This window comes from Oncorhynchus masou, chromosome 1 (assembly GCF_036934945.1).
Source record: "Oncorhynchus masou masou isolate Uvic2021 chromosome 1, UVic_Omas_1.1, whole genome shotgun sequence".
Classification (NCBI taxonomy): Eukaryota; Metazoa; Chordata; class Actinopteri; order Salmoniformes; family Salmonidae; genus Oncorhynchus; species Oncorhynchus masou.
Genome location: NC_088212.1, coordinates 32,072,422 through 32,099,726, shown reverse-complemented (window position 1 = coordinate 32,099,726; position 27,305 = coordinate 32,072,422). Strand labels below are relative to the sequence as shown.

Below are 27,305 nucleotides of genomic sequence, written 5' to 3'. Positions count from 1 at the left end.
CAGGGCAGGGTGTGCAGTGCAGGGAGAATGGGGTGTGAGGATGGGGTGTAGAGATGAATGAGGTGGGTGGGCTGCATACATACATACAGATGGTGGTGACAGGACCGCCAGACAAACTGGACTATAGCTGCACACATATAGCAGGGTAGGTGAAAGGTCTATCCAACGTTCTCATGATTGCCCCAGCCTTTACTCCAATTACATTCACCCTGGAAGCACACAAACCACTCCAGGGAGGTTGGTTGTGGGGTTGGGGAGGAAAGTCAACACAGAACCTCCTCTTTCTAAAACACAAAGAACCGTGAAATGTCTCTGAAGCCAATAATGCCCTCTAGGTAAGATGACGACAGCAAAGGGAGGCATCACATGAAAATCACAAAATAACAAATAACCGGACACACAAAAACGGACAGATAAAACAGGCAGAACGACACAGAGGTTTGTTTTGTTTGTTCTCATACCCACCAGATCTCAAGATATATAGAACATAGAGTTAACCAAACAAGAACACCAGAGCAGAAGAATCGTTTAGGTGTCTGAAACAGCAGCATCAATAGCATCACATAGGGTTATGGTGGCATAAAACACAGGTAACACTCAGTCACGTAGCATTTCAGTGCAGATAGAATGTACAACACCAATATCCCAAATGTAGGCTACTGGAGTGGGACAGTGACGGGCTGAAACCAGCCTGTGATGTATTTAATCATTTTTTTGCTGGAAGAGTCTGTTCAGTGTGCCTGTGAGGGAGAGTGACCTGTTGCCTAGAGATAATTCTGAGTATTTTGACAGTCTCCCTTTTCAGAAGTTTCACAAACAAACACTGCCTTGTTTCTTTCAGAAAGGGGACGTATGACATATTCACCTTGCCCAACACCCCAACATGGCCTCCTATCCAATACAGGAGTGACCCCCCCCCCCCCCCCCACAACCCCTAGTACTGTAGTGAAAGACAGGCCATGCGCCAGCAGTCATTCATGCTGATACATATAACAGGAAGCACGTTTTGGTTGCTATTTTTTTGTTGTCTGTGTTTGGTTTTGTTTTATACGAAATCATGCACCTAGCCTAGTAGTTGACATTTTTGGATTGTTTCTTTTTTTAAAAAGGTAAGAAAACTAGGAGTAAATCCACTTCGCTCTCGTGATCGTCGGCTTTGCCGTGGTGGTTGTTGTTATTATGAAGTTAGTGTTTTGTTCGTTCCAATCTCTCTTCTTTTCTCTCCATTATTCTCCTCCTCTTCATTCCTCCTGTCACCTGCCGCCGGTCATGTGTCTAAGTAGGATTGTTTTGGTGTGGGGCTCAAATCCTGGAGGGAAAGAGAACAGAGGTTAATATGGAGCAAGGACAAGGTTCCCATCAGTGTGTAGAGAATTAGACCAAACAGTTATGTTGGATCGGCATGCAGGGTGCAGAAATCAAGAACCCAGAGACGAATCAGTAAATGTGAGTAGACATACCTGTCTATAAATACATACACACACAAACACAGCCAAAACACGGTCAGAGCTTGTCTTACAACTGTCCTTGGATAAAGAGAAAATGTACCGCAACCTTCCTTTCAAGCATAGAAATAGGGGACTCTAGAAACACTGTCTGTAGTCTTATACACTGAGTATACCAAACATTAGGGATACCTGTTGAGCGTGAAAAACCCAGCAGCTTTGCAGTTCTTGACACAAACCGGTGCGCCTGGCACCTACTGACATACTCTGTTCAAAAGCACTTAAATATTTTGTCTTGCCGATTCACCCTCTGAATGGCACACATACACAATCCCTGTCTCAATCGCCTCAAGACTTAAAAACTCCTCTTTAACCTTTTACTGCAGTGGGTTAAATCAGGGACACACAGAGTGTTTTTGTTGTTGTCTTAAACAAATCCTATTTGAAACAAAAGTATACACCTCACACCCATATGTATGGTCTTGAAAAAGAAGACATCTACCAGTGCCAGCTATAGAGTTTAAATGTATTCAGTTATAAGTTTGCATCTCGATATTACACGTTATATACATCACATAACAAAACTGTAGAAACAGGTTTTTCTGTGTATGTTTTTTTTCTGTCTATTAATTATGAAAAAATATGATTAACATTCTCCCCATGAGGTCACTAGGTCATATGACAGCAGGAAAGAGATACCCTGTCTCCTACCTTTCATCTACATGGATTGAAGTGGATTTAAAAAGTGACATCAATAAGAGATCATACCTTTCACCTGGTCAGTCTATGCCATGGAAAGAGCGGGCATCCTTAATGTTTCGTGTACTCAGAGTATACAGTATATACCTCTCTGGGAGCTCTATTTCTCCTACTTTAAGAAAGTGTTGTGCATTGTCAGTCAAGTCATTGGTCATTGTTTTGTTTATAATGTAAATGTTGTGTCAAGATCTGTCTTACTAATCAAAGTGAACCTGAGTGTAGTAGTTGGTGCCGTCTCCGGTCTGAAATGGCAGCAATCTGAATTTAAGGCTACTGCAAATGTATGGGACCTGTTTCTCGTCTGGGTGTGTTTTATACGTCAGAGTTATGGTCACGCATGCATGCACGAGCACACACACACACACACACACACACACACACACACACACACACACACACACACACACACACACACACACACACACACACACACACACACACACACACACACACACACACACACACACACACACACACACACACACACACACACACACACACACACACACACACACGCACGCACGCACACACACACACACACACACACACACACAGTTGACCCAGATAGTTTAATTTGAAAGAACAACTGGCCTGTCAACTTTGGCCTATGAAAACATGCTGGGTCCCCAGCACCCTTTGATAGTGGAGAGCCACATGCAATGCTATCTGTAATAGGTACAACAGTCGGCACTAACATAAACATACTGCATGTAGCTAGACCTACTGTAAACCCAGTCAGACATGTGCAGCATTAGTACTACGCCACCACATAAGGACAGCCATTGAACCTCCCCTTCACACCCTGCTGAATACCCACTGTAACACAATCTATACACACTGACCACAGAGCTGTAGTTTAGACTCTCCTAAGACAGTATGACAACAGCTGTGCTATACATCCAACTGTATTTGACATACTGATACTCATCTACAGCAAAACACTACACACTAATATACTATTCTTATAAATCCATATGTAACGAGGCATCTGGGTAAGAAGATCGGGAGGTCCGGTCAACCTTTCCTATTTCATTATTTTCTGATAGAACATCTAGAAGTAGATAGGGGTAGATAGACGATGAAGAGGACAAAGATAGGAATGTTTAAGGGCATAGACAGGAATGGTCGAGTCAGGACTCATACCTCTGTTGCCGAGGGATACAGTATGTGTAGTACAGAGTTGAGAGCGTTACCGCTCAACTAGACTTAGTTTTAATATTAAATGTGAATCTACTAAATCAATGCCACCCCACAGTCATACTGTAACATAATAATGCACAGTAGTTGCATCAAATGCCAATGATATAGTTCAAGCCACATCAAATGTCACTCTGCACTGTCGTGCTACAATTAGCTCAATGTCATTAGTACTGAATTACTGTAACAACATCAGGCCTATTTAATCCAGACAGAGAGGCAGGATTAAATGAAGGAGCCATAACCCAGGTGAGAGGTCTCAGTGGGTCAGTCAGTCCCGTACCTGCGGGCACATGTCGCTCTGCCACTCTGTCTGCATGCTTCCCTCACTGCTTTACTCTCCGCAGACTGGCACATTTCACTATCTGAGCACCCTTCTTCACATCCACAATATCAGGCTACATCAGGGAGGGGGGGTGGGGGTGCAAGGGGAGAGCCAGGGGCGGAGGTAAAGGAGAGGAGGGACAGAGACAGGTAGAGAAGAGGATGAGAGTAGGAGGGAGAAGAGGAACAGAGACAGGTGGAGGAGAGGATGAGAGTAAGAGGGAGAGGAGGGACAGAGACAGGTAGAGAAGAGGATGAGAGTAGGAGGAATAGGAGGGACAGAGACAGGTAGAGAAGAGGATGAGAGTAGGAGGGAGAGGAGGGACAGAGACAGGTGGAGGAGAGGATGAGAGTAGGAGGGAGAGGTGGAAGTAGAAGTGAAGGAGAAGTAGTAGGAGAACAAAAAGATGTGGAGGACAGAGAGGGGAATCAGGAGAGAGGGAGAGGGAATCAGGAGAGAGGGAGAGGGAATCAGGAGAGAGGGAGAGGGAATCAGGAGAGTAGGGAGATGAAATCAGGAGAGAGGGAGAGGGAATCAGGAGAGAGGGAGAGAGTAGGGAGGGAGAGGGAGCAATGGCACAGTGTGTGAGAGGTGAAAGATACGGATGAGGTGAAGAGGTGTATGAAGAGACAAGGGTGGAGAGGAGAAGAGGTTAAAAGTGAGGTAATGAGCGAAGCGAGAGTTGATGGGAAGACAAGAAAAGGAGAGGAAAGGAGTCAATTCAAGAGAAGAGAGATAATGGAAAGACAGCCAAGCCAAGAGAGATGGGGTGGGGATTGGAAAAACAGACAGGAAAATAGAAAAGAGAGAAGCATCAGAAACATTGACATGGAATAGAGTACTGCAGGTTGGAGGGAGCACACAGTCATAGTTAGTGGACTATAGAGACTTTGAATGGAGGTGGGCAGAGAAGACAGATAGACAGTCAGTCAATGTGGGTTACTGAAGGGGAGAGAACGGACCTCATTGCATTAGCACATCAAGAGCAACCAACCAACACCCAGACATTCATATCAACTGGAGAGAAAGAGCCATCCATCTATGTACTGACTGGAGACAGAGCAGATATCAGAACTGACTACTCTTATGAAACCTGGAAGCATTAGTTTGTTGTTTCAGCCAACGCAGAGAGACAGTGCAAGCTATCAGAGCAGGATGCAGTTGTGGACTTTTTGGATGGTCCTACATGCAGGTCAGGATGGAGAGGGTGGACATGATGGGGGAAATGAAGCACAGATGAGTAATGCTTGCAAGTTGGATACAAAATACAGCATGATGACACTCACACAAAATCAATATTTCTTTCAGTTTCTTTGTAGCTAGGAGGATGGGGAATGACAACACAGGTTGATCTAAATTACAAACACACACACACATCCCATTCACACGACACAGTCCATGCAGTTTTAGCCCACTGTGGTCTACTTTGGACTAACAGAGGAATCTATACTGCTGATCCCAGCAGAGTAAAGAGATCGTAGTTCCCAGCTACACCCTTGTCATCTTCTCTAGTGGTTGATTGCTACATTGAGTACCTATATAAATTCAGGGAAGTTTACAGATTGACCCTGAAGGGCCCTGTATGGTCAAGTTAGTCTCAGTCTACTTTAACTGTGAATCAATGCTCTATTTATGACAGATGAATGAGTTTGTTTAGAGTCTCAGCCTATTGTACATTAGCCCAGGTGAGTGTGGCCTGGCTGATGCAGGTCAGTGGCCCACCTTGCTGCTCAGGACGGCGTAGTTCATGAACTGCTCCGCCTCAGCCTCCAACTCATCCTGCAGAGAGCCATCCACGCTCACTGACCGCTCCTGACCCCCCTCGTCACCTGAGCCCTTCCCCCTGCGCACCACCTTCCGTACAATCTGCACCGCACGCACGCGCACACACACACACACACACACACACACACACACACACACACACACACACACACACACACACACACACACACACACACACACACACACACACACACACACACACAGGGGAGGGAGGGAGAGGAGGATGAGAGGATGAGGGAGGGTGGTGGGAAAGAGAGCTTAAGAAGGAGAGATTGGTACTCTTTTGGGTTCTCCCTGTGTACCATTAAGGAACTTAATGTTCATTATAAAACACTGTCCTGGTTATATGTATCCTTATCAACCCCATCCTTACTAAATCTACCACCCACAACCTTTCAACCCCATCCTTACTAAATCTACCACCCACAACCTTTCAACCCCATCCTTATTAAATCTACAACCCATAACCTTTCAACCCCATCCTTATTAAATCTACAACCCACAACCTTTCAACCCCATCCTTACTAAATCTACCACCCACAACCTTTCAACCCCCTCCTTATTAAATTTACCACCCACAACCTTTCAACCCCATCCTTACTTAAAACACCACCCACAACCTTTCAACCCCATCCTTACTAAATCTACCACCCACAACCTTTCAACCCCATCCTTATTAAATCTGCAACCCACAACCTTTCAACCCCCTCCTTATTAAATCTATAACCCACAACCTTTCAACCCCCTCCTTATTAAATCTGCAACCCACAACCTTTCAACCCCCTCCTTATTAAATCTATAACCCACAACCTTTCAACCCCTCCTTATTAAATCTGCAACCCACAACCTTTCAACCCCCTCCTTATTAAATCTATAACCCACAACCTTTCAACCCCCTCCTTATTAAATCTATAACCCACAACCATTCAAACAGCAACTAAACATGACTGTGACACCTGTGAGAGCAAGACAGGGATCATTTTCCCATGTCGTGATTACAGTCATGACATTGGAATAAATCAAGGCATGACGATGAACGTGATGGTTCTTGATTATCAATTGAATAATCATTTCTATGAGGATGAGTGTAGTGAGTTGAACATGAATAGTAACAGGGGGGAACTGGTAGATAAGCCACAGCGCAGGGCTGTAGAGTAGAGAGAGGCATGCTGGGATAGATATCTGACCTTCTTGGTGACAATGTTTCCATGCTCGTCTGTGAACTGCTCCTCGCTCACTTGTTCCCCTGGGAGATCCTTGGCCTCGTCACCCTACGGGACAGACAACATGTACTGAACATCACTAAACAATACTGTCATACTGAAATACACATGTTATACTGTACCGTCACACACATCTGCTCATAGATGAATGGCAAACTCATCAACAGCACACACTTATACAGGAAGGAGTCCAAAACCACATACTCTACATAAAAGGGACCAGTCAATACTACCAGAAAGATTGGATCCAAATACTTGATTGGCCAACAACCTTTCCACAGACATTAATGTCACAACTATGAGTTTGTAAGTATGAATTAGGGAACGACTCCGAGAGAAAACCAGGAGTCAGCATACAGAACGAAAAGGGTGCTGGAATCTAGAGCACTTTAAAATAGCCCCCCAGAGTGAGTCTCATCATTTAGCCACTGTCACCAACCCCAAACCAGAGAGAGAGAGAGAGAGAGAGAGAGAGAGAGAGAGAACAGACAGTGGTCAGAGGAGTGACAGAGAGAGAGAGAGAGAGAGAGAGAGAGAGAGACAGAGACCTGTTGAGAACAGACAGTGAGTGGTCAGAGGAGTGACAGAGAGAGAGAGAGAGAGAGAGAGAAAGAGATGTCTACTGATACATATGAGAGAGAGAGAGAGAGAGAGATACATACATACATACATACATACATACATACATACATACATACATACATACATACATACATACATACATACATACATACATACATACATACATACATACATACATACATACATACATATATACATACATACATACATACACACATGGAAATAGTAACTGGTCAGGGGATCACTAATGGGACTGCTGTGGTGTTAGCACTAATACAATCAGAGTTGATGAGGTTCATAAGAATACAACTATTACTCCTAATAACATTGGAGGCGCCAGTACAGCTCTTTTTAAGATCAAAAGGTCCCGCAATTGAAACTATTGAACACAGCACCATGGCTGGAGTCAGCCCTATCCCCCACAATCCATAGAGGAAGGATTTTTTAGAGTTATTAAAGGTGTTGAGACAAAGAGAGGGCTGGAGGGAGGGGGGAGAATAGGACCATGAAGATGGTAGAGAGATTAGAGACTGAGTTCATAGGTTTAAACACCACACAGGTTGAGCCATTCACAGCTCAACAGCACATACAAGGCCCGTACAGTGTATCTACAGTCTAAATGGGTCTCAACTGTAGGTTTATGGTCACAGCACGTACAAGGCCTGTACAGTGTATCTACAGTCTAAATGGGTCTCAACTGTAGGTCTATGGTCACAGCACGTACAAGGCCTGCACAGTGTATCTACAGTCTAAATGGGTCTCAACTGTAGGTCTATGGTTTGACCATTCTTATTTTTGTCCTTCCCTCCCTCTGTTACTATTCTATCTCACATGGCGGAATATGGTATGAACAATATGATCCAGAAAGTTGCTTGAAAATACTTTAAAACTAATGTTGTTGTTGCAAAGTAGTTCTATCGTGCATCCTGTATATTCATCATCTATGCACAAGTCAGCATACTTTATGTGTGAGTTAAAATTCTACAATATAAATTAACAGCTGTTTTATTAACATCATCTTTCACCTTTCATTATTGATCCCATTACGGATAAATTGCATGGTCAGAAGTTAATACGGTAAACAAGCAGAAATAGGTATCTCTCCACCTTCTCCACTCGCCTCGACCCTGACGAACATTTCCCCTTGTCACAGACAAACATTAAATCACCTCTGAGCTTTACAAATACACAGACACACACACACATACACACACTGTTTGTTACACTCTCCTTCATTATTCTGTTCCATTGCCAGTCAATTCTCTCTCTCATCCTCTCCCCCCTCGCCACCCTCGCCCCCCCCCCCTCCTCCCCTTCCCTCTCTGTTGGGTACCTTGAGGATGACCCTGCGGCGGACCACACGGGTGGTGACGTTCTCCTCTTCGTCGGCCACACCCTCGGCCTCGCCCAGCTCACGGTCTAGCGCAGCATGCACATAGGTGAGCACAGAGCGCAGGGAGCCGCTGGCTATATGCATCACATTCTGACCGCTGATCACCAGGAAGGCCAGCAGCACAAAGCTGAAGAGCAGCTCAGTCACCAGGGCCCACATCACTCACAGCCCCTCCAAGCTTCTACCTCTGCAAACTCTCAAAGAAACCCAGCAACCCAGTGGAGCGCACGACACACCCACTCTCACACACCCAATACACACCCACCCACACACACTAACACACACACGAACACACACACTAACACAGACACTAACACAGACACGTCTGTGCAGGCTCTCGCCGTCTATCCACGACACTTCTCTCCGTTTTTCTGGGGCAACAGCTGCACCCTCAGGCCTTCTCTCCTCTCAACAGGGCTGGCGTCTTGTCCTTCTTTCTCTCCCTCCGCTTGTGTCCCTTCTTCAGCAAGCTCTACTCCACTAGACCCTGTTCCTTCTTTCTCTGGCTCCGTCTCCCTCTCCCTTTCTCTCTCCGTCTGTCAGCTGGTCAGTAGGAATGGCTGACCCATGCCATCAAATCTAGGCGGCTGCAACCTTGGGAGGCTTCTATTTCCTCTCCCTCCCTCTCTCTTTCGTTCCTTCGCTCTCTCTCTCTCTCCTCCGTGCTTCCAAAAACAACCCTTCACCCCTCGCTCCCTCTCTACCTCCCAGCCATGTGATCTGTAGTCTTTAAATATTTCTGGCTGCTCCAGAGAGGAGCTCTGCTCTGTCAGGCTGAGAGGCTGAGAGTGAGAATAACAAACTTGCACCCTGACCAACAGGCCTCCCTTAGGTATTCACACTACAGTATACTCCCTCAGGTAATCATACTATACTCCCTCAGGTACTCATAGTAAACTCCCTCAGGTACTCATAGTATACTCCCTCAGGTACTCATAGTATACTCTCTCAGGTAATCATACTATACTCCCTCATGTACTCATAGTATACTCCCTCAGGTAATCATACTATACTCCCTCAGGTACTCATAGTAAACTCCCTCAGGTACTCATAGTATACTCCCTCAGGTACTCATAGTATACTCTCTCAGGTAATCATACTATACTCCCTCATGTACTCATAGTATACTCCCTCAGGTAATCATACTATACTCCCTCAGGTACTCATAGTAAACTCCCTCAGGTACTCATAGTATACTCCCTCAGGTACTCATAGTATACTCTCTCAGGTAATCATACTATACTCCCTCATGTACTCATAGTATACTCCCTCAGGTAATCATACTATACTCCCTCATGTACTCATAGTATACTCCCTCATGTACTCATAGTATACTCCCTCATGTACTCATAGTATACTCCCTCGGGTACTCATAGTATACTCCCTCGGATAATCATACTATACTCCCTCATGTACTCATAGTATACTCCCTCAGGTAATCATACTATACTCCCTCATGTACTCATACTATACTCCCTCATGTACTCATAGTATACTCCCTCGGGTAATCATACTATACTCCCTCATGTACTCATAGTATACTCCCTCAGGTAATCATACTATACTGTGGTACACACAACCATACACTATACTTCCACACTTATATTATTATTCCAATGGCATGTAGGTATATGTTCCACCACCACACATAATTATTCTGTAATGGTTTGGGATCTATTTTACTTAAACAATACAGTAAGATGCAGATTGTCAGAAGCAAGACCATTTCCTGCCACTTATTCTCTATGGGCAACATTGTAGTCTGTTCTTACTGTTCCAACACACTGACAGTCCCAATTTAACCTGGCAGTCCCAGTATAACTTCCTACCAGGGATAGCCCATAGAGACTGAAACAGCTCCTTTTGCTCTCTCACTGCGTCGCAAAGTTGCCAGAATGCCAGATGCCACGTGTGATGGGCTGGGATTGGGGATCTGGTGACAGGGGCTGCTATTTTTGGCTTGACAGGCTGTTTGTGCCCTTCTTGGGCCTTCTGTTTGTATGTGCATGTTTGTGAGAGGAGAGGATAGTGGGATTATGGTACTTATAATCTAATTCAGTTATAGCCTTCTGTCACTGGGTTTGGACTGTAGTCATACAAGTCCTACTGTACAGCATTTTACATTTTAGTCATTTAGGAGACACTCTTATCCGAAGAGACTTACAGGAGCAGTTAGAGTTAAGTGCCTTGTTCAAATCTAATCAAACTTTATTTGCCACATGAGCTGAATACAACAAGTGTAGACTTTACCGTGAAATGCTTATTTACAAGCCCTTAACCGACTGCGCAGCTCAAGAAGAAGAAAATATTTGACCAAGTAAGCTAACTTAAAAACAAACACAATAAGAATAACAATAACGCGGCTATATACAGGGGGCACCGGTACCGAGTCAGTGTGCAGGCTAGTAATCTGCACATGCAGGTGGGGTTGAAGTGACTATGCATAGGTAACAAACAAACAGCAGTAGCAGCAGTATACGGGGGAGTCAATGTAAATTTTTAGGAATTGGTCAGCAGTCTAATTGCTTGGGGGTAGAAGCTGTTGAGGAGCCAGGCTGTGATGCAACCGGTCAGGATGCTCTCGATGGTGCAGTTGTAGAACCTTTTGAGGATCTGGGGGCCCGTGCAAAATCTTTTCAGTCTCCTGAGGGGGAAAAGGTTTAGTCGTGCCCTCTTCACAACTGTCTTGGTGTGTTTGGACCATGAAAGTTAGTTGGTGATGTGGACACCAAGGAACTTGGAACTCTCGACCCGCTCCACTACAGCCCAGTTGATGTTAATAGGGGTTCATCCCGCCATTTTCTGTAGTCCATGATCAGCTCCTTTGTCTTGCTCACATTGAGGGAGAGGTTGTTGTCCTGGCTCCACACTGCCAGTTCTCTGATCTCCTCTCTATAGGCCGTCTCATCGTTGTCGGTGATCAGGCCTACCACTGTTGTGTCGTCAGCAAACTTAATGATGGTGTTGCAGTCGTGTTTGGCCGTGCAGTGTTTTTGGTCCTGGGTGAACAGGGAATACAGGAGGGGACTAAGTACACACCCCTGAGGGGCCTCATTGTTAAGGATCAGGATCAGTGTGGCAGACGTGATGTTGCCTACTCTTACCACCTGGGGGCGGCCCGTCAGGAAGTCAACGATCCAGTTGCAGAGGGAGCCTTCAAAGCGCTTCATGGCCACCGATGTGAGTGCCACGGGGCGGTAATCATTTAGGCAGGTTACCTTCACTTCCTTGGGCACAGGGACTATGGTGGTCTGCTTGAAACATGCAGGTATTACAGACTCAGTCAGGGAGAGGTTGAAAATGTCAGTGAAGATGCTTGACAGTTGGTCCGCGCATGCTTTGAGTACACGTCCTGGTAATCCGTCTGGCCCAGTGGCTTTGTGAATGTTGACCTGTTTAAAGGTTTTGTTCACATCGGCTACCGAGAGAGTTACCACACAGTCATCCAGAACAGCTGGTGCTCCCGTGCATGCTTCAGTGTTGCTTGCCTCGAAGCGAGTATAAAAGGCCTTTAGCTTGTCTGGTAGCCTCGCGTCACTGGGTAGCTTGTGTCTGAGGTTTCCCTTTGTAGTCCATAATAGTTTTCAAGCCCTGCCACATCCGACGAGCGTCAGAGACGGTGTAGTAGGATTCAATCTTAATCCTGTATTGATGCTTTGCTTGTTTGATGGTTCATCTGAGGGCATAGCGGGATTTCTTATAAGCGATTAGTCTCCCGCTCCTTGAAAGGGGCAGCTGTAGCCTTTAGCTCGATGCGGATGTTGCCTGTAATCCATGGCTTCTGGTTGGGATATGTACGTACAGTCACTATGGGGACGACATCATCAATGCACTTATTGATGAAGCCGATGACTGACTGAGGTGTTGTATTCCTCAATGCCATTGGATGAATCCCGGAACATATTCCAGTCTGTGCTAGCAAAACAGTCTTTTAGTGTAGCAACCGTGTCGTCTGACCACTTCCATATTGAGCGAGTCACTGCTACTTCCTGCTTCAGTTTTTGCATGTAAGAAGGAATCAGGGGGATAGAATTGTGGTCAGATTTGCCAAATGGAGGGCGGGTGAGAGCTTTGTATGCATCTCTGTGTGTGGAGTAAAGGTGGTCTCTGATTTTTTTCCTCTGGTTGAACATGTGACATGCTGGTAAAAATTTGGTCAAACTGATTTAAGTTGTCTTGCATTAAAGTCCCCGGCCACTAGGAGCACCGTTTCTGGGTGAGCAATTTCTTCTTTGCTTATGGCCTTATAGAGTTGGTTGAGAGCGGTCTTAGTGCCAGCTTTCCTTTGTGGTGGTAAATAGACGGCTATGAATAATACAGATGAGAACTGTATCTTGGTAGATAGTGCGGTCTACAGGTTATCATAAGGTACTCTACCTCAGGCGAGCAATACCTTGAGACTTCTTTAATATTAGACATCGCGCACCAGCTGTTTCTGGCGGAAAGACACACACACACCGCTCGTCTTACCAGAGGTAGCGTCTCTGTTCTGCCGGTGCATGGAAAATCCCGCCAGCTCTATATTGTCTGTTTTTTCGTTCCGCCACGTCTCGGTGAAACATAAGATGTTACAGTTAATCTTAATAGTGAGTCATCAATTTTATTTTCTAACGATTGCACGTTAGCAAGGAGAATGGAAGGCATTGGGAGTTTACTCGCTCGCCTCCAGCTTCTCAGAAGGATCCGCGATCTGTGTCCCCTTTTTCTTCACGCAAAAGGCGTGGATCTGGGCCTGTTCCAGTCAAAGCAAGATATCCTTCTAGTGGGGCTTGTTAAAGGAAAAAGTTTCTTCCAGTTTGAGGTGAGTAATCACTTTTCTGATGTCCAGAAGTTATTTTCGGTCATAAGAGACGGTAGCAGCAACATTATGTACACAATAAGTTAAAAAAATAAGTTACACAAACCACAACATTTTTTTTTTGCACAATTGGTTGGAAGAATGTAAAATTTCAGTCATGTTCTTCAGTGCCATCTTAGGAAGGGAACATCTACAGATTTTAAACCTAGCCAGCATGGAGATTTGAACCAGCAACCTCTCGGTTATTGACCCAACACTCTTAACTGCTAGGCTACCTGCCACCCCAATAATAAAATAGGTTTCCCACTCACCTGCTGCCTCAGGAGTACGTCGTCCCAGGTCTGCAGCTCTGGCACCCTGTGAGGGAACCCCAGGCCCTTCTCAAATGGCTGGGTGCCCCTGAAGTGCCCACGCAGGAGCTCAGAGTGCCCCATGTCCCGCACCGGCTGAAGCAAGGCTTCCTGGGACACACGGGACTGGCTGGGGTCGACATCCATGGTAGCGCGCACTGATGACATCATTGAGTCCATGGCCTGCCTGGGTTTTGCTGTCTGTGAACCCAACCAGGCTTGAGTGTGGTCAGTGACAGGTTGCCAACCTGGACCCGACTGCTCCTGCAGATAGGACAGTAAAGAGCCACCACCTCCGCCACTGCCTCTACTACCACTGCTGCCACCACTGGACCTAAGGAGGCAGAGGATGAGTGAGAAAAGAAGAGGAGGAGAGAGATGAAGAGAGGTGGAGAGAGAGGACAAGTGAGAGGAGAATAGACAAAGGAGTGAAAGGAGCAGAGAGAGGCCAATGTGTGTCAAATGTGTGTGTTAAACAAAAGCTGACTGATAGTCCTTCATAGACACTCTGTCACTAAAACTAAACATTGTATTATTAGGTTAGGAAACATGGCAACATTGAAGTGTCCTAAGGCTCAGTTGTCTCAGAGGTGAGTGTCTGGACTACCCCCTGTCTGGCAAGTGCTGTGTCCAGCTGAGCTGCAGACTGACTTCGGTCTGAGGACACACTCACCTGTCTCCATTACGATCAGCCACGCGGCTCAGACCGGGCGACTTGCTCAGCCGGGTGTACACTCGCTGCTGTTGTCCTGCAACAAGAGAAAGCCCTTCCTCTGAGCCTGTCCTTCCTCCTCTTCCTCCTTCAACTCCAGCTCCATCTCCACCTGCCAAGTTGCCTCTGACCGCTGCTGCCTCTGACTTCACGACTTTTGACCCTTGACCCTTCTCCAGACCATTAACGTTGTATAACATGGCGGCGATGGTGCCTCCGAACGAAGAAGGGGTGGCAGGGGTGGCTGTGCTGAACGAAGCAGGGGTGGCAGGGGTGGCGGTGCTGAACGAGTCAACAGCCCCCATCTCTGAGTTGTCTTCCACCAGCTCCATGGAGCCACTCAGCCCCCCTTCCTCTCCGCTAGCCCTACTGCCCGGCCGGCCCAGGTTCCCGTATGAGAGCCCCTGCAGCCCCTCCGAGTCGTCAGCATTGCTGCACTCCAGTGAGGAGTCCTCCACGGCCACTAGGGAGGGGCTGTTGCCCGAGGGCCACACCTGCACATCGGACATCTCCATGAGTGTGTCCTCCTCTGTGATGGCCATGGGAGCACACTCCAGACTGGAGACTTCCTGCCAGTAGGGCTCATTTCCGAGTGGGGAGGGCAGGCTGTACTGCATGGAAGGAGGGGAGAGCAGCTCCTCCTGTAATACCCCGTAACCTGGAGCGACACACAGAGAGGCACACTGACACGGGCCCCCCACCTTGCTTCGCCACGCCTCGCCCCCCACCTTGCCCCACCAGCCCCGGGAGGGACCCCAGGGGGGGATGTGCCCCTGCCCAGGAGCAGGGCAGCGATGGGGAGATGGCAGAGGGGGATTCCAGGGGGCAAGTGGAGAGAGGGGGAGAGGAAGGGCCCAGACAGTGGGAGCTGTAGAAGAGGTGCAAGGAGCTAAGGGTGAGGGAGCAAGGGGGGCTTCGGGGGAGGGGGTTGACAAACCAGATCAAGCCAGATCAGCCAGCACTGACAGTGAGAGCAGCAGCGGAGGCAGCAGCAGATACACAGCCAGAGCCAGACAGAGAGCCAGACAGAGAGCCAGACAGAGAGCCAGACAGAGAGCCAGACAGAGAGACAGACAGAGAGACAGACAGAGAGCCAGACAGAGAGCCAGACAGAGAGCCAGACAGAGAGACAGACAGAGAGACAGACAGAGAGACAGACAGAGAGAGACACAGAGAGAGGTCTGCTGGTGGCTGGTGCTGCTCCGCTGTCTGCCACCTACAGGTAGAGGCGCAGGAGTTACTGCCTCTGCCCCGAACCAACCTGGGGCTGGGACACACACCTGCGCGCCTGGGACACACTTATACACACATACACATGCCATACACATGTCGATACACACACAGACTTACCCACACCCACACACAACCTTTCCCATACACACACACACACACACACACAAAACCAGGCAAGTTAAATATTCTAGTCAGGCTGAACAGCATGCATGCAGGCATTCTCGTTATTCAACACACTCACACACACTTTCACCCACCCACCACCACAGACATTGCATTACAAACCTTAGAAAACAAATAACACAACCACATACACAATACACAGAAATACACACAAAGACACACTCACACCACACATACACACACATGGTGATATACAGTTTCATTTCTTATAGCTCACTGCAAGCATAGCTGCCCCAAACCTCATTTTTATATCAACAGGGAATCTAACTTTGAGAATTTGCTACATATGACCCATGAACCTTTGACTCAAGTCACTCCAACAACATCTCTATTTGGAAAAAATAAATTTCTTGCCTGGAAGCATGAAGAGCTTTGACTTTTAAACATGCAGTGATGTGGTACAGTAAGCATGGTAGGTTCTCTTTAGATGCTAGAAAAACTATCCACTAGGAAACTGTCTGCAGGTGTACATGCAACCATCATGTTGACTGGACTATGGAACAGACCAAGATACAGCCAGCACAACAGACAGCATCTAAACAAGTGGACAGGGCCAAAGCTGCTTCCTGAGTTTGCTCTCTTCCACACTAACTCACATTTCAGTATAGTGTACTTAATAGCTGCTGTATGAGAAATGACCTGAGAGATAGCCAAGTAAATAACATGTCAAATTCAAGGTCAAGATGGCTATAGATACCACAAATAAAACCACTTTAAAAACTATTGTGCAGTAGCTACTGTACTTCTCTTCTAATACATTACCAAGAATGTATACTAATGAATACATATGACCATGAGTAACATAAAGATACAGTATTTTGGATCAGACACATAAACCCAGTAAAGAATGGATATATAGTCTATAAAGTGGTAGAAATGAATTGATTACATACTGGCATGAACTGAGAGAAGAGTATAGATTTAGCAAGAGGTAGAAAAGACAGGAGAGATGTGGAGGGAGGGGTGAAGTATATATTTGTGTGTGTGTGTGTGTATGTCTGTGTGTGCATGCGTGCGTGACTGCGTATGCGTGTGTGTGTGAGCGGGCGAAAGAACACTATGTGTGTGTGTGTATACATGAGAGAGAGAGGTGCAACATGAGTCATTGTTGGCACTAAGTTATGCTGAATGTGCAGTGGGTATTAGTGACACCAGCTGGCCTCCTGGACCTCTCATCTCTCAGCCTTAAATGACAGCATAACCTCTCTGACATCCCACTCAGAAGGTCGGAGGACTGTGTGTACGTGGGTCATAAGTTAAACACATTAACGTTAGGGTGGCAGGTAGCCTAGCAGTACTGAAAGGTTGCTGGTTCAAATGCCCGAGCTGACTAGGTGAAACGTCTGTTGATGTGCCCTTTAGCCAGGCACTTAACCGCAGATGCTCTGGATAAGAGTGTCTGCTAAATTACTAAAATATTAGTGGGGCACATAACAAGTATCTTTCAATATGCATCCTTCATAACAAGTATCCTTCATAACAAATATCCTTCAATATGCATACCTCACTTAACAAGTATCCTTCAATATGCATACTTCACTTAACAAGTATCCTTCAATATGCATCCTTCATAACAAGCATCATTCAATATGCATCCTTTATAACAAGTATCCTTCAATATGCATCCTTCATAACAAGTATCCTTCAATATGCATCCTTCATAAAAAGCATAATTCAATATGCATCCTTCATAACAAGTATCATTCAATATGCATCCTTCATAACAAGTATCCTTCATAACAAGTATCCTTCAATATGCATCCTTCATAACAAGTATCTTTCAATATGCATCCTTCATAACAAGTATCCTTCAATATGTATCCTTCATAACAAGTATCCTTCAATATGCATCCTTCACTTAACAAGTATCCTTCAATATGCATCCTTCATAACAAGTATCTTTCAATATGCATCCTTCATAACAAGTATCCTTCAATATGCATCCTTCATAACAAGTATCCTTCAATATGCATCCTTTATGACAAGTATCCTTCAATATGCATCCTTCATAACAAGTATCCTTTAATATGCATCCTTCATAACAAGTATCCTTCAATATGCATCCTTCATAACAAGTATCCTTCAATATGCATCCTTCATAACAAGTATCCTTTAATATGCATCCTTCATGACAAGTATCCTTCAATATGCATCCTTCATAACAAGTATCCTTCAATATGCATCCTTCATGACAAGTATCCTTCAATATGCATCAAGTATCCTTCATAATCCTTCAAGTATCCTTCAATATGCATCCTTCATAACAAGTATCCTTCAATATGCATCCTTCATAACAAGTGCATCCTTCAATATATCCTTCATGACAAGTATCCTTCAATATGCATCCTTCATAACAAGTATCCTTCAATATGCATCCTTCATGACAAGTATCCTTCAATATGCATCCTTCATAACAAGTATCCTTCAATATGCATCCTTCATGACAATATCCTTCAATATGCATCCTTCATAACAAGTATCCTTCAATATGCATCCTTCATGACAAGTATCCTTCAATATGCATCCTTCATAACAAGTATCCTTCAATATGCATCCTTCATGACAAGTATCCTTCAATATGCATCCTTCATAACAAGTATCCTTCAATATCATCCTTCATGACAAGTATCCTTCAATATGCATCCTTCATAACAAGTATCCTTCAATATGCATCCTTCATGACAAGTATCCTTCAATATGCATCCTTCATAACAAGTATCCTTCAATATGCATCCTTCATAACAAGTATCCTTCAATATGCATCCTTCATAACAAGTATCCTTCAATATGTATTCTTTATAACAAGTATCCTTTAATATGCATCCTTCATGACAAGTATCCTTCAATATGCATCCTTCATAACAAGTATCCTTCAATATGCATCCTTCATGACAAGTATCCTTCAATATGCATCCTTCATAACAAGTATCCTTCAATATGCATCCTTCATGACAAGTATCCTTCAATATGCATCCTTCATAACAAGTATCCTTCAATATGCATCCTTCATGACAAGTATCCTTCAATATGCATCCTTCATAACATCCTTCAATATCATCCTTCATATGACAAGTATCCTTCAATCCTTATGCATCCAATATGCATTCTTCATAACAAGTATCCTTCAATATGCATCCTTCATGACAAGTATCCTTCAATATGCATCCTTCATAACAAGTATCCTTCAATATGCATCCTTCATAACAAGTATCCTTCAATATGCATCTTTCATAACAAGTATCCTTCAATATGTATTCTTTATAACAAGTATCCTTTAATATGCATCCTTCATGACAAGTATCCTTCAATATGCATCCTTCATAACAAGTATCCTTCAATATGCATCCTTCATGACAAGTATCCTTCAATAGTATCCTTCAATATGCATCCTTCAATATGCATCCTTCATAACAAGTATCCTTCAATATGCATCCTTCATGACAAGTATCCTTCAATATGCATCCTTCATGACAAGTATCCTTCAATATGCATCCTTCATGACAAGTATCCTTCAATATGCATCCTTCATAACAAGTATCCTTCAATATGCATCCTTCATGACAAGTATCCTTCAATATGCATAACCCCGGTAGATAAAACCTCTTAACAGTTCCACAAGGTTTAAGACTTCCAGCTGATGAGCTTTCTTTATACGTGTATACATTACTCTTTAGCCAGTAGGGTGAGGATGATTCATGTCACATAAATATCATGGTATTTGTTTGGAATAGCACCTTTTAAGGTTGTGTATGAATGATCTGAGCCCTTATGGTAGCTGACAATAGTGTCTCCTGGTGATCAATATGGTTCTACTGTACATGGCTTTTAGATTGTCTGTTTGTGTCTCTGACAATCTAAAAGACCATCTAATATCTGTGTGATTCTGCCATCCAGTCTTGTTGCCAGTCCTCTCTCTCTCTATGCGTGTGTGTCTGTGGGTGGTATCACTCCCATGGTCAAGTGGATGGTGAGGTGAGGTGGGGCGGGGCAGTGACAGAGAGAGAGAGAGAGAGAGAGGAGGGCATGAGGGAGGGTGTTCGTGGGGAATGAACGTGGTGGCCTGGCCCTCCTGGTAGAAAAGACAAACATTGTAAATATTAACAAACTGCCTGAAGCTCACATACACAGAAAGAGAGTCACAATCACACACAGACTGGAAGAAGGGACACAGTGAAATACTCACATGAAGACACTGAAGACACTCATAAAAGACAACAATTTAAAACACAGACACGTATACACACAAATGCACTCACACACATACACACTCACACACCAACCCTCCCTGCAAATATGAGGTGTGTGACAGAGAAAGGGCATAGATACTACATCCCCTAATTCTGGAGAGACTCAAAGACACAGGACAAACACACATACACACAAACAACTGATCAACAACATGTCACAACAGTCATACATGAACAGAGCGGTCAAAACACATGGTTAAAACGGGTTCAGGACCTTTTTATCCCCACAGAGAATAATATACAGTAGAGGATGTAAACAGGCAGACTAAACAGTCGGGTCATTCCCCAGCATTCATGCCATGCAATATCAGTCTGATAGTAAAGCAGCTACAAGTTGCAGAGGCATAAACAGCTCCCAGACTACATCTCCCACAGGCCACTGCTTCTGACACATCCTCATTCCAATACTTCCATGCAAGCATATAGGAGGTGAACGACAAGAGTGGGTCTCATGCACATGCAGACAGGCAGGAGGGCAGGGAGGGAAACACAGAGAGGGAAGAGGACATTTGGAAGAGGACAGAAAGAGAAAGAGGAAGAAAGAAAGACATGCACAGAGAAAAAGAGATAGGGAGAGGAGGAAGAGAGAGAGAGAGTGATGGAACAAGGGACACCTCCCACTCCCGGGGGTGCTGAGCACACAGTGTGTGAGGAGGATTGGTCACAGAGCAGACGGTTAAAAAGGTGGAATTTTCAAGAGCACAAAAATAAAGAGTTATAAAAAAAACTGGTCTTCAAAATAAAGATGGGGGCCAGAGGTCAACATGAGGTCGGAGGGCATGAGTTCAGAGGTCGGAGAGGAGGAGTGAGAAGAAGGAAGAGTAGGGCGGCCAGGCTGCAGATAACATGTCCAGAGAAACACAAAGAGAGAGGGACAGATAGTCAAAAGGAACAAGTATGGGGATCCCAGTGGGACACACAGTGCACCGAATGGAACGACCCCCGGGCTGAAGACTCATACAGCCCCATGCACACACAGGCAGAGAGCGTAATGTTACCCTTATAGAAGCCTAGCTGGATTCAGTTCAGGCCTCCCGAGCCTCACTAGTATGACTAAACGGAACTCATTGCTTTTACAGAGTTGCAAATCATGCGTCTTAGTCTCAAGCCACTAGAGTTAAGAAAGGGGATTGAACATCGAAATCACAAAGAGCCAAATGTGATGAAAATAAGGAAAAGACAAGAACAGGTGGACTGAAAGGTACGGTAAGAAGAATGTAGTTCTCCATCATTTCTACACTAAATGGTAGAATAAAAAAACATTTGTTTCCTATAGATACTCTGCCTGACAGTGCTGCATGCATCCTACCTGGGTTAAAAATACAATGTGGAATCTAATTGCGGTCTCCAGGCTTGGACTCCCACTTCAGAATCGATTGTAATTTTCAATTCATTTGATTGTAAAGGTTAATTAGGGGACCAAGGGAGTTATCACCAAGGAAGTCAGCATCTTCCAGACGGACATTCAGTCAGAGAGTGAATCCTCATTCTGTACAATCCCCTGATGTCAAATACTGGCCTACCTACATTCTACATCCTCTGAAAAATTAGGAACAAACTTATCAGCCCTACTATCATTCATAACTCCAAAAGATAAATAATAGATCTCTTGAAAATCCTTGTTGTAATAAACATAAACAATACCATGTCTAGAGGTCAGGCTGGTATTGTCCCGTGAGAATGTGGCCACCTTGTTACACAGACAGCGTCAGAAGAAAGAGCTTTGGGAGGCAGACTGGACAGGTGTTAGATATCAGAGTCACTGCAGCTGTGATCTGACTGAGCATCTCCCGTTTGTCCCTTTGTCCATCATGGTCATATCTATGCATGAGTTACATCACCTGTTATTGCTCCAGTTTGCACTGAGGGGACCTGGCACCTGCTGTGATGACACATGAGATAGTGAGGCACAGCGCAGACCCAGAAGAGAGGCCACAGCACTCCAGTGATGGTCAGTCCAGTGCCGTGTTTTTTTTTACACCAGTCCAGTGGTGAAACTGGAGTCAATCTGATGTATATCATGCATGTGTAAAATAGTAAACCATGAGTAAAAGTAGTCAAAGTTTGAGAAATGATCCCTGGAAGCAAAGCCAACAGCAGTATGCTTGAAGGAAAGACTACAGGCTGAATTCATGTATGGAAATGCTTGTTTTTTACAGACACATAATATCCTGCACAATATCTCACATGGCCTATGTAGGCAGATTGTGGTTTAAATCATGTTGGATAAAGATGAACATCATGAACTCATAGCCAAAATCGTACTTTATAGGATGTAATAACATAAACCTGTCAAATACACAGATACGACACAGTAGTAACTTACGCACTGAATACAGATCTAACAAAATATACATTTGGCACGCATGAACAGAATCTCATGCAACACACCATACACAGCTGACTAACACAGCATTTCATACATTTGATCTGTTTCTTCATCAAACACACATGAAAATAGATGTTTCTTGAGGTTGACCAAGGTTTCTTGAGGTTCCAATTGATCTTTAAATACACTATATATATAAAAGTATGTGGACACCCTTTCATATTAGTGGATTCGGCTATTTCAGGCACACCAGTTGCTGACAGGAGTATAATATCGAGCACACAGCCCTGCAATCTCCATAGACAAACATGGGCAGTAGAATGGCCTTACTGAAGAGTTCAGTGACTTTCAACGTGCCACTGTCATAGGATGCCACCCTTCCAACAACTCAGTTCGTAAAATTTGTGCCCTGCTAGAGCTGCCCCGGTTAACTGTAAGTGCTGTTATTGTGAAGGGGAAACATCTAGGAGCAACAGCGGCTCAGCTGCGAAGTGATAGGCCACACAAACTCACAGAACGGGACCGGCGAGTGCTGATGTGCGTAGCACGTAGAAATGGCTTGTCCTCGGTTGCAACACTCACTACTGAGTTCCAAACTGCCTCTGGAAACAACGTCAGCACAAGAACTGTTCATCGAGAGCTTCATGAAATGGGTTTCATGGCCGAGCAGCCGCACACAAGCCTAAGATCACCATGCGCAATGCCAAGCGTTGGGTAGAGTAATGTAAAGCTCACCACCATTGTACTCTGGAGCAGTGAAAATGCGTTCTCTGCAGTGATGAATCACACTCACCATCTGGCCGTCCAACGGACGAATCTGGGTTTGACGGATATCAGGAGAACGCCACCTGCCCGAATGCATAGTACCAACTGTAAAGTTTGGTGGATGAGGAATAATGGCTGTTTTTATGGTTCGAGGTATGCCCCTTAGTTCCAGTGAAGGGAAATCTTAACGCTACACCATACAATAACATTCTAGACAGTTCTGTGCTTCCAACTTTCTGGCAACAGTTTGGGAAAGGCCCTTTCCTGTTTCAGCATGACAATGCCCCGTGCACAAGGTGAGGTTCATACTGAAATGGTTTGTCAAGATCGGTGTGGTAGAACTTGCCTGAACACCATTGGGATGAATTGGAACGACGACTACGAGCCAGGCCTAATCACCCAACATCAGTACCTGACCTCACTAATGCTCTTGCGCCGTAATGTTTCACCATCTACTGAAAAGTCTTCCCAGAAGAGTGGAGGCTGTTATAGCACCAAAGGGGGGGACGAGCAGGTGTCCACATACTTTTGTGTATGTCAAAGAATGATCTCTATTTCGATCTACACTCTTTTTGGCAGGCTCTGTTCATTTTGCTTAAATCGATATACCAGTTGCATCGGCCATTTCAGTGGAGAGAGAATCCTAAAATGTAGCTGGCACTATTAGACAAGGTTGTGATGCTGATTGAAGGCTCTACAGGTCATTGATACATTGTACTCAACCACAAACAAGAACATGTATCTGAGTCAGGCTTTAGAGGAGCACCACAGAGGCAGTTGTTGTCTGAGTGTCTTGAGCCCTGGTCCAGGTTGCTGCGTTTCACATCTGTCAAAATCTCAAGTTTATGGCACTAGCATATAGGACAGCCTTTGACTGAGGATTGGGGCAGGAGGGTGATGGGGGCAGCAGAGGAGGAGGAGGAGAGAGCGAAGAACTGGTAGGGTATGGTGGTTGGGGGTGGGAGAGGGCTGCGTGGGGATGAGGAGAAGCCTTACCATTGGTCAGGCTGGGGGAGATGTGGTCGCTCTCGTTGTGTCTGCGTCTGCTTGGCTCCCGGGCCTGCCTCCCTGCAGACTGTGGCCCCTGGCCCTCCAACATGTTTACTATGTCCATCCGGTCAATGCTCTTCAGAGCTGTGTACAAACTCTCCACTGTACATAGGAGCCACAAGAGAGAAAGAGAGACAGAGAAAGGGGGAGGAGAAAAGAATAGAGAGAGAATAGAGAGAAGACAGAGACAAGAGGCAGGAACATGGGAAATGGACCGTTAAATAACAGACAAGGAAGTGGAAGATATTATGAGGAGAATAAGGACATGGTTTACCAATACCCTGACAGACCCTGGTTTGACCCAGAAAATGACAGTTAACACAATGTTAATACAAGGTACTGCATAGGGTAGACAAGTCTCACATGCAAATCCAAGAGCCAGTGCAAGTCTGTACGGGGGGTGAGTGGAGATGATGAATATAGGATAAGAGGATGCACAGGAAGGATCCACTGACCTATATGGGATCCCAGGTACTTACTATTGGCTCTCTTGCCCTCACAGGTGGCCCATAGGCTGAGCAGGGCAGAACTCTGCTCCAATAGGGAGTTAGGATTCTCCACACGGATCTTATTAATGTCATCTACACTGAACTGTAGCTCCCTCGCCAGCTCTGGAGAGACAAAGGTGGAGAGACAGAGGCAGGGAGGAGAGGAAAAGCAGCCGCAAGCCATTAAAACTGATACACAGACTCAGACGCCGACACAAGCACCAAACACAGGCATGAGACACAGACACTCATTCCACTCACTCACCAGCCCAGCTCAGTCCCAACTGTTCAGCTATCAGAGCCATCTTCAGCTCTGTCTTTTCCATGGCACTCATTGATGCTGCAGAAACCAGACCACAACTGATACTTTAACATGAGAAGTTAATGTACCGTTGTGATTATTACTGCATGAAGGGGCACATGGAATGTGAACGTGTTCATGTGGGGTATGTCATTGTCTTATGTCAGGTAGCTTGACTGACTCATCTGCACTGATTGAGGGACGAGCGTCGTGTAGGAATGACGCCACCTGTCGGAAGACAATGGTGGTCTGTATGGGGTATCATAGGGATGGGATGGGATGGCATGCACCTTTACCCATGGCAGGCTCATTCAGGGCACTGTATCTCTCTCGCAGGGCTAATGGGGTCAGAGTTCGCCTCCGATCTTCACTCCCAGCAGCCTGTCAATCGGACATAAGCAAAAGCCTCTGGGATATATAATTTGCCTCAGATCTCACAAGTTCGCAAAATTAAATATTCATGTGTGTATTATAAAATAAAAGTGAAGTGCTTTTCAAAGCACCCCAAAAGCATTTTAAGCCTACCTTGATACACAGAGGCATGGTAATATTGAGATTGCACAGCACATGTTGGCTGTCTTCGTACTTGGTAGACTTCCGCAGGAAAGACAGGAATCCGGAGTGATCTTTGCTACTATCTCTCACCTTGGAGGAGAGAACGGAGCGAAACAGACAAGAGATATGTTCAGTGTGAGAGGGAGACCCAGAGAGGGACGGAGTAATGGAGAGAGGAAGGAAGACAGAGAGGGAGAGTTAAACACCTTGACAGAGACGGGGAGTCTATTGTCTCGGAAGGCCTGGAAGCTGAAACAGCGAGGCTGCTGGGTAGCCTTCCTCACTGGGACCAGGTTCCCAGAACACTCCAGGTGCAGTGGCATACCCTCCATCACCTGAGGGGGAGGACACTAACTTCAGACACGGTGGCCATGTCCGAATACCCATACCAGTGTACTACATACTTAAACTGTATACTATGCACTCATTGTCACATACTATTTTGCACGTACCGTTTAATAAAAAGTATGCAGTATGCCATGGCCGCAACGCAGTAGCGGCTCCTGACTGGCTGAGTAGGTGGGGCCGAGTGCGGGTAGATTTTTCCAAATTCAACAGACATGCATCGCATTAACCAGCCTGATAATAACTCATTTCCAATTAGAATAAGTTCTCTAAACTCTGAATAGAATATGAATGGAGTTATAGGCCTACTCAGGCTGGCTAGAGGCAGCCTACCACATTCAACCTATACCGTAGTAGACCATATAGCCCATCTATCCTATTTAAAAGTACTGAAGACAGGAACAGATCATTTGGTTCCATTTCAACATATTTATTATTAGTGAAACCAAAGTACTGTAACATTTACAAATTCAATCAAATAGTCTAGTACATGCATGAAAACTTTTCAAACGTTCAAATCAAAAGGCTATTGCACACTAAATGTGGACAGTCGGGTGCATCGCAAATTCAGAACCGCTGGACAGCAATGTAATGCACTAAACGAGATCAGGATGACTGCTAAATCTTGATCCATAAATGGAATAATGATATGAGTTGCCTAGCCTACAAAACTAAAACACTCCATATGTTCAAAAGGCCTGATTAACATGACATCAATAACGCAACCACATCTCAAGTCCATGGTGCTGACACAGTCCGGAATCAAAAGATGGTTTAGTATTTACTGTAGTTTAAATGTGCTACACCTACAATTTCTCAGAATTTCTCCCCTATGTGGAAGCTAGGTGAATTGCAACAGCGCTAGCCTGCAACAAATATCCCTCTCCCAGCAAATATCCCTCTCCCCCTAAAGAGGGTAATGCGTACTGCCCAATACGTCACTGGGGCCAAGCTTCCTACCATCCAGGCCCTAAAAATTGTCAGACTCAAGCCACCTTCCGGAACTCCAAGTCTGGATCCAAGAGGCTTCTAAACAGCTTCTACCCCAAGCCATAAGACTCCTGAACATCTAATCAAATGGCTACCCAGACTATCTGCATTGCCCCCCTCCCCTCCCCTCTTCAACACTACTGTTACTTTCTGTTATTATCTATGCATAGTCACTTTAATAACTCTACCTACATACTACCTCGAAACCGGTGCCCCCGCACATTGACTCTGTACCGGTACACCCTGTATA

At 45.2% G+C, this 27,305-nt stretch overlaps 1 protein-coding gene across 1 annotated transcript in view; it reads right to left on the bottom strand.

The window, feature by feature from the left end:
• Positions 1-429: 429 nt before the first annotated feature.
• The window catches only part of LOC135542095 (ankyrin-1-like), a 169,009-nt gene continuing 142,133 nt past the window's right edge, over positions 430-27,305 (bottom strand). Inside the window, 12 exon segments of the mRNA XM_064968756.1 lie at positions 430-1,309; positions 3,685-3,799; positions 5,449-5,592; positions 6,699-6,782; positions 13,819-14,191; positions 14,531-15,227; positions 24,323-24,478; positions 24,856-24,987; positions 25,130-25,204; positions 25,462-25,546; positions 25,691-25,810; positions 25,927-26,055. Coding sequence (XP_064824828.1) covers positions 3,728-3,799; positions 5,449-5,592; positions 6,699-6,782; positions 13,819-14,191; positions 14,531-15,227; positions 24,323-24,478; positions 24,856-24,987; positions 25,130-25,204; positions 25,462-25,546; positions 25,691-25,810; positions 25,927-26,055 — 2,067 coding nt within the window. The 3' untranslated portion in view covers positions 430-1,309; positions 3,685-3,727.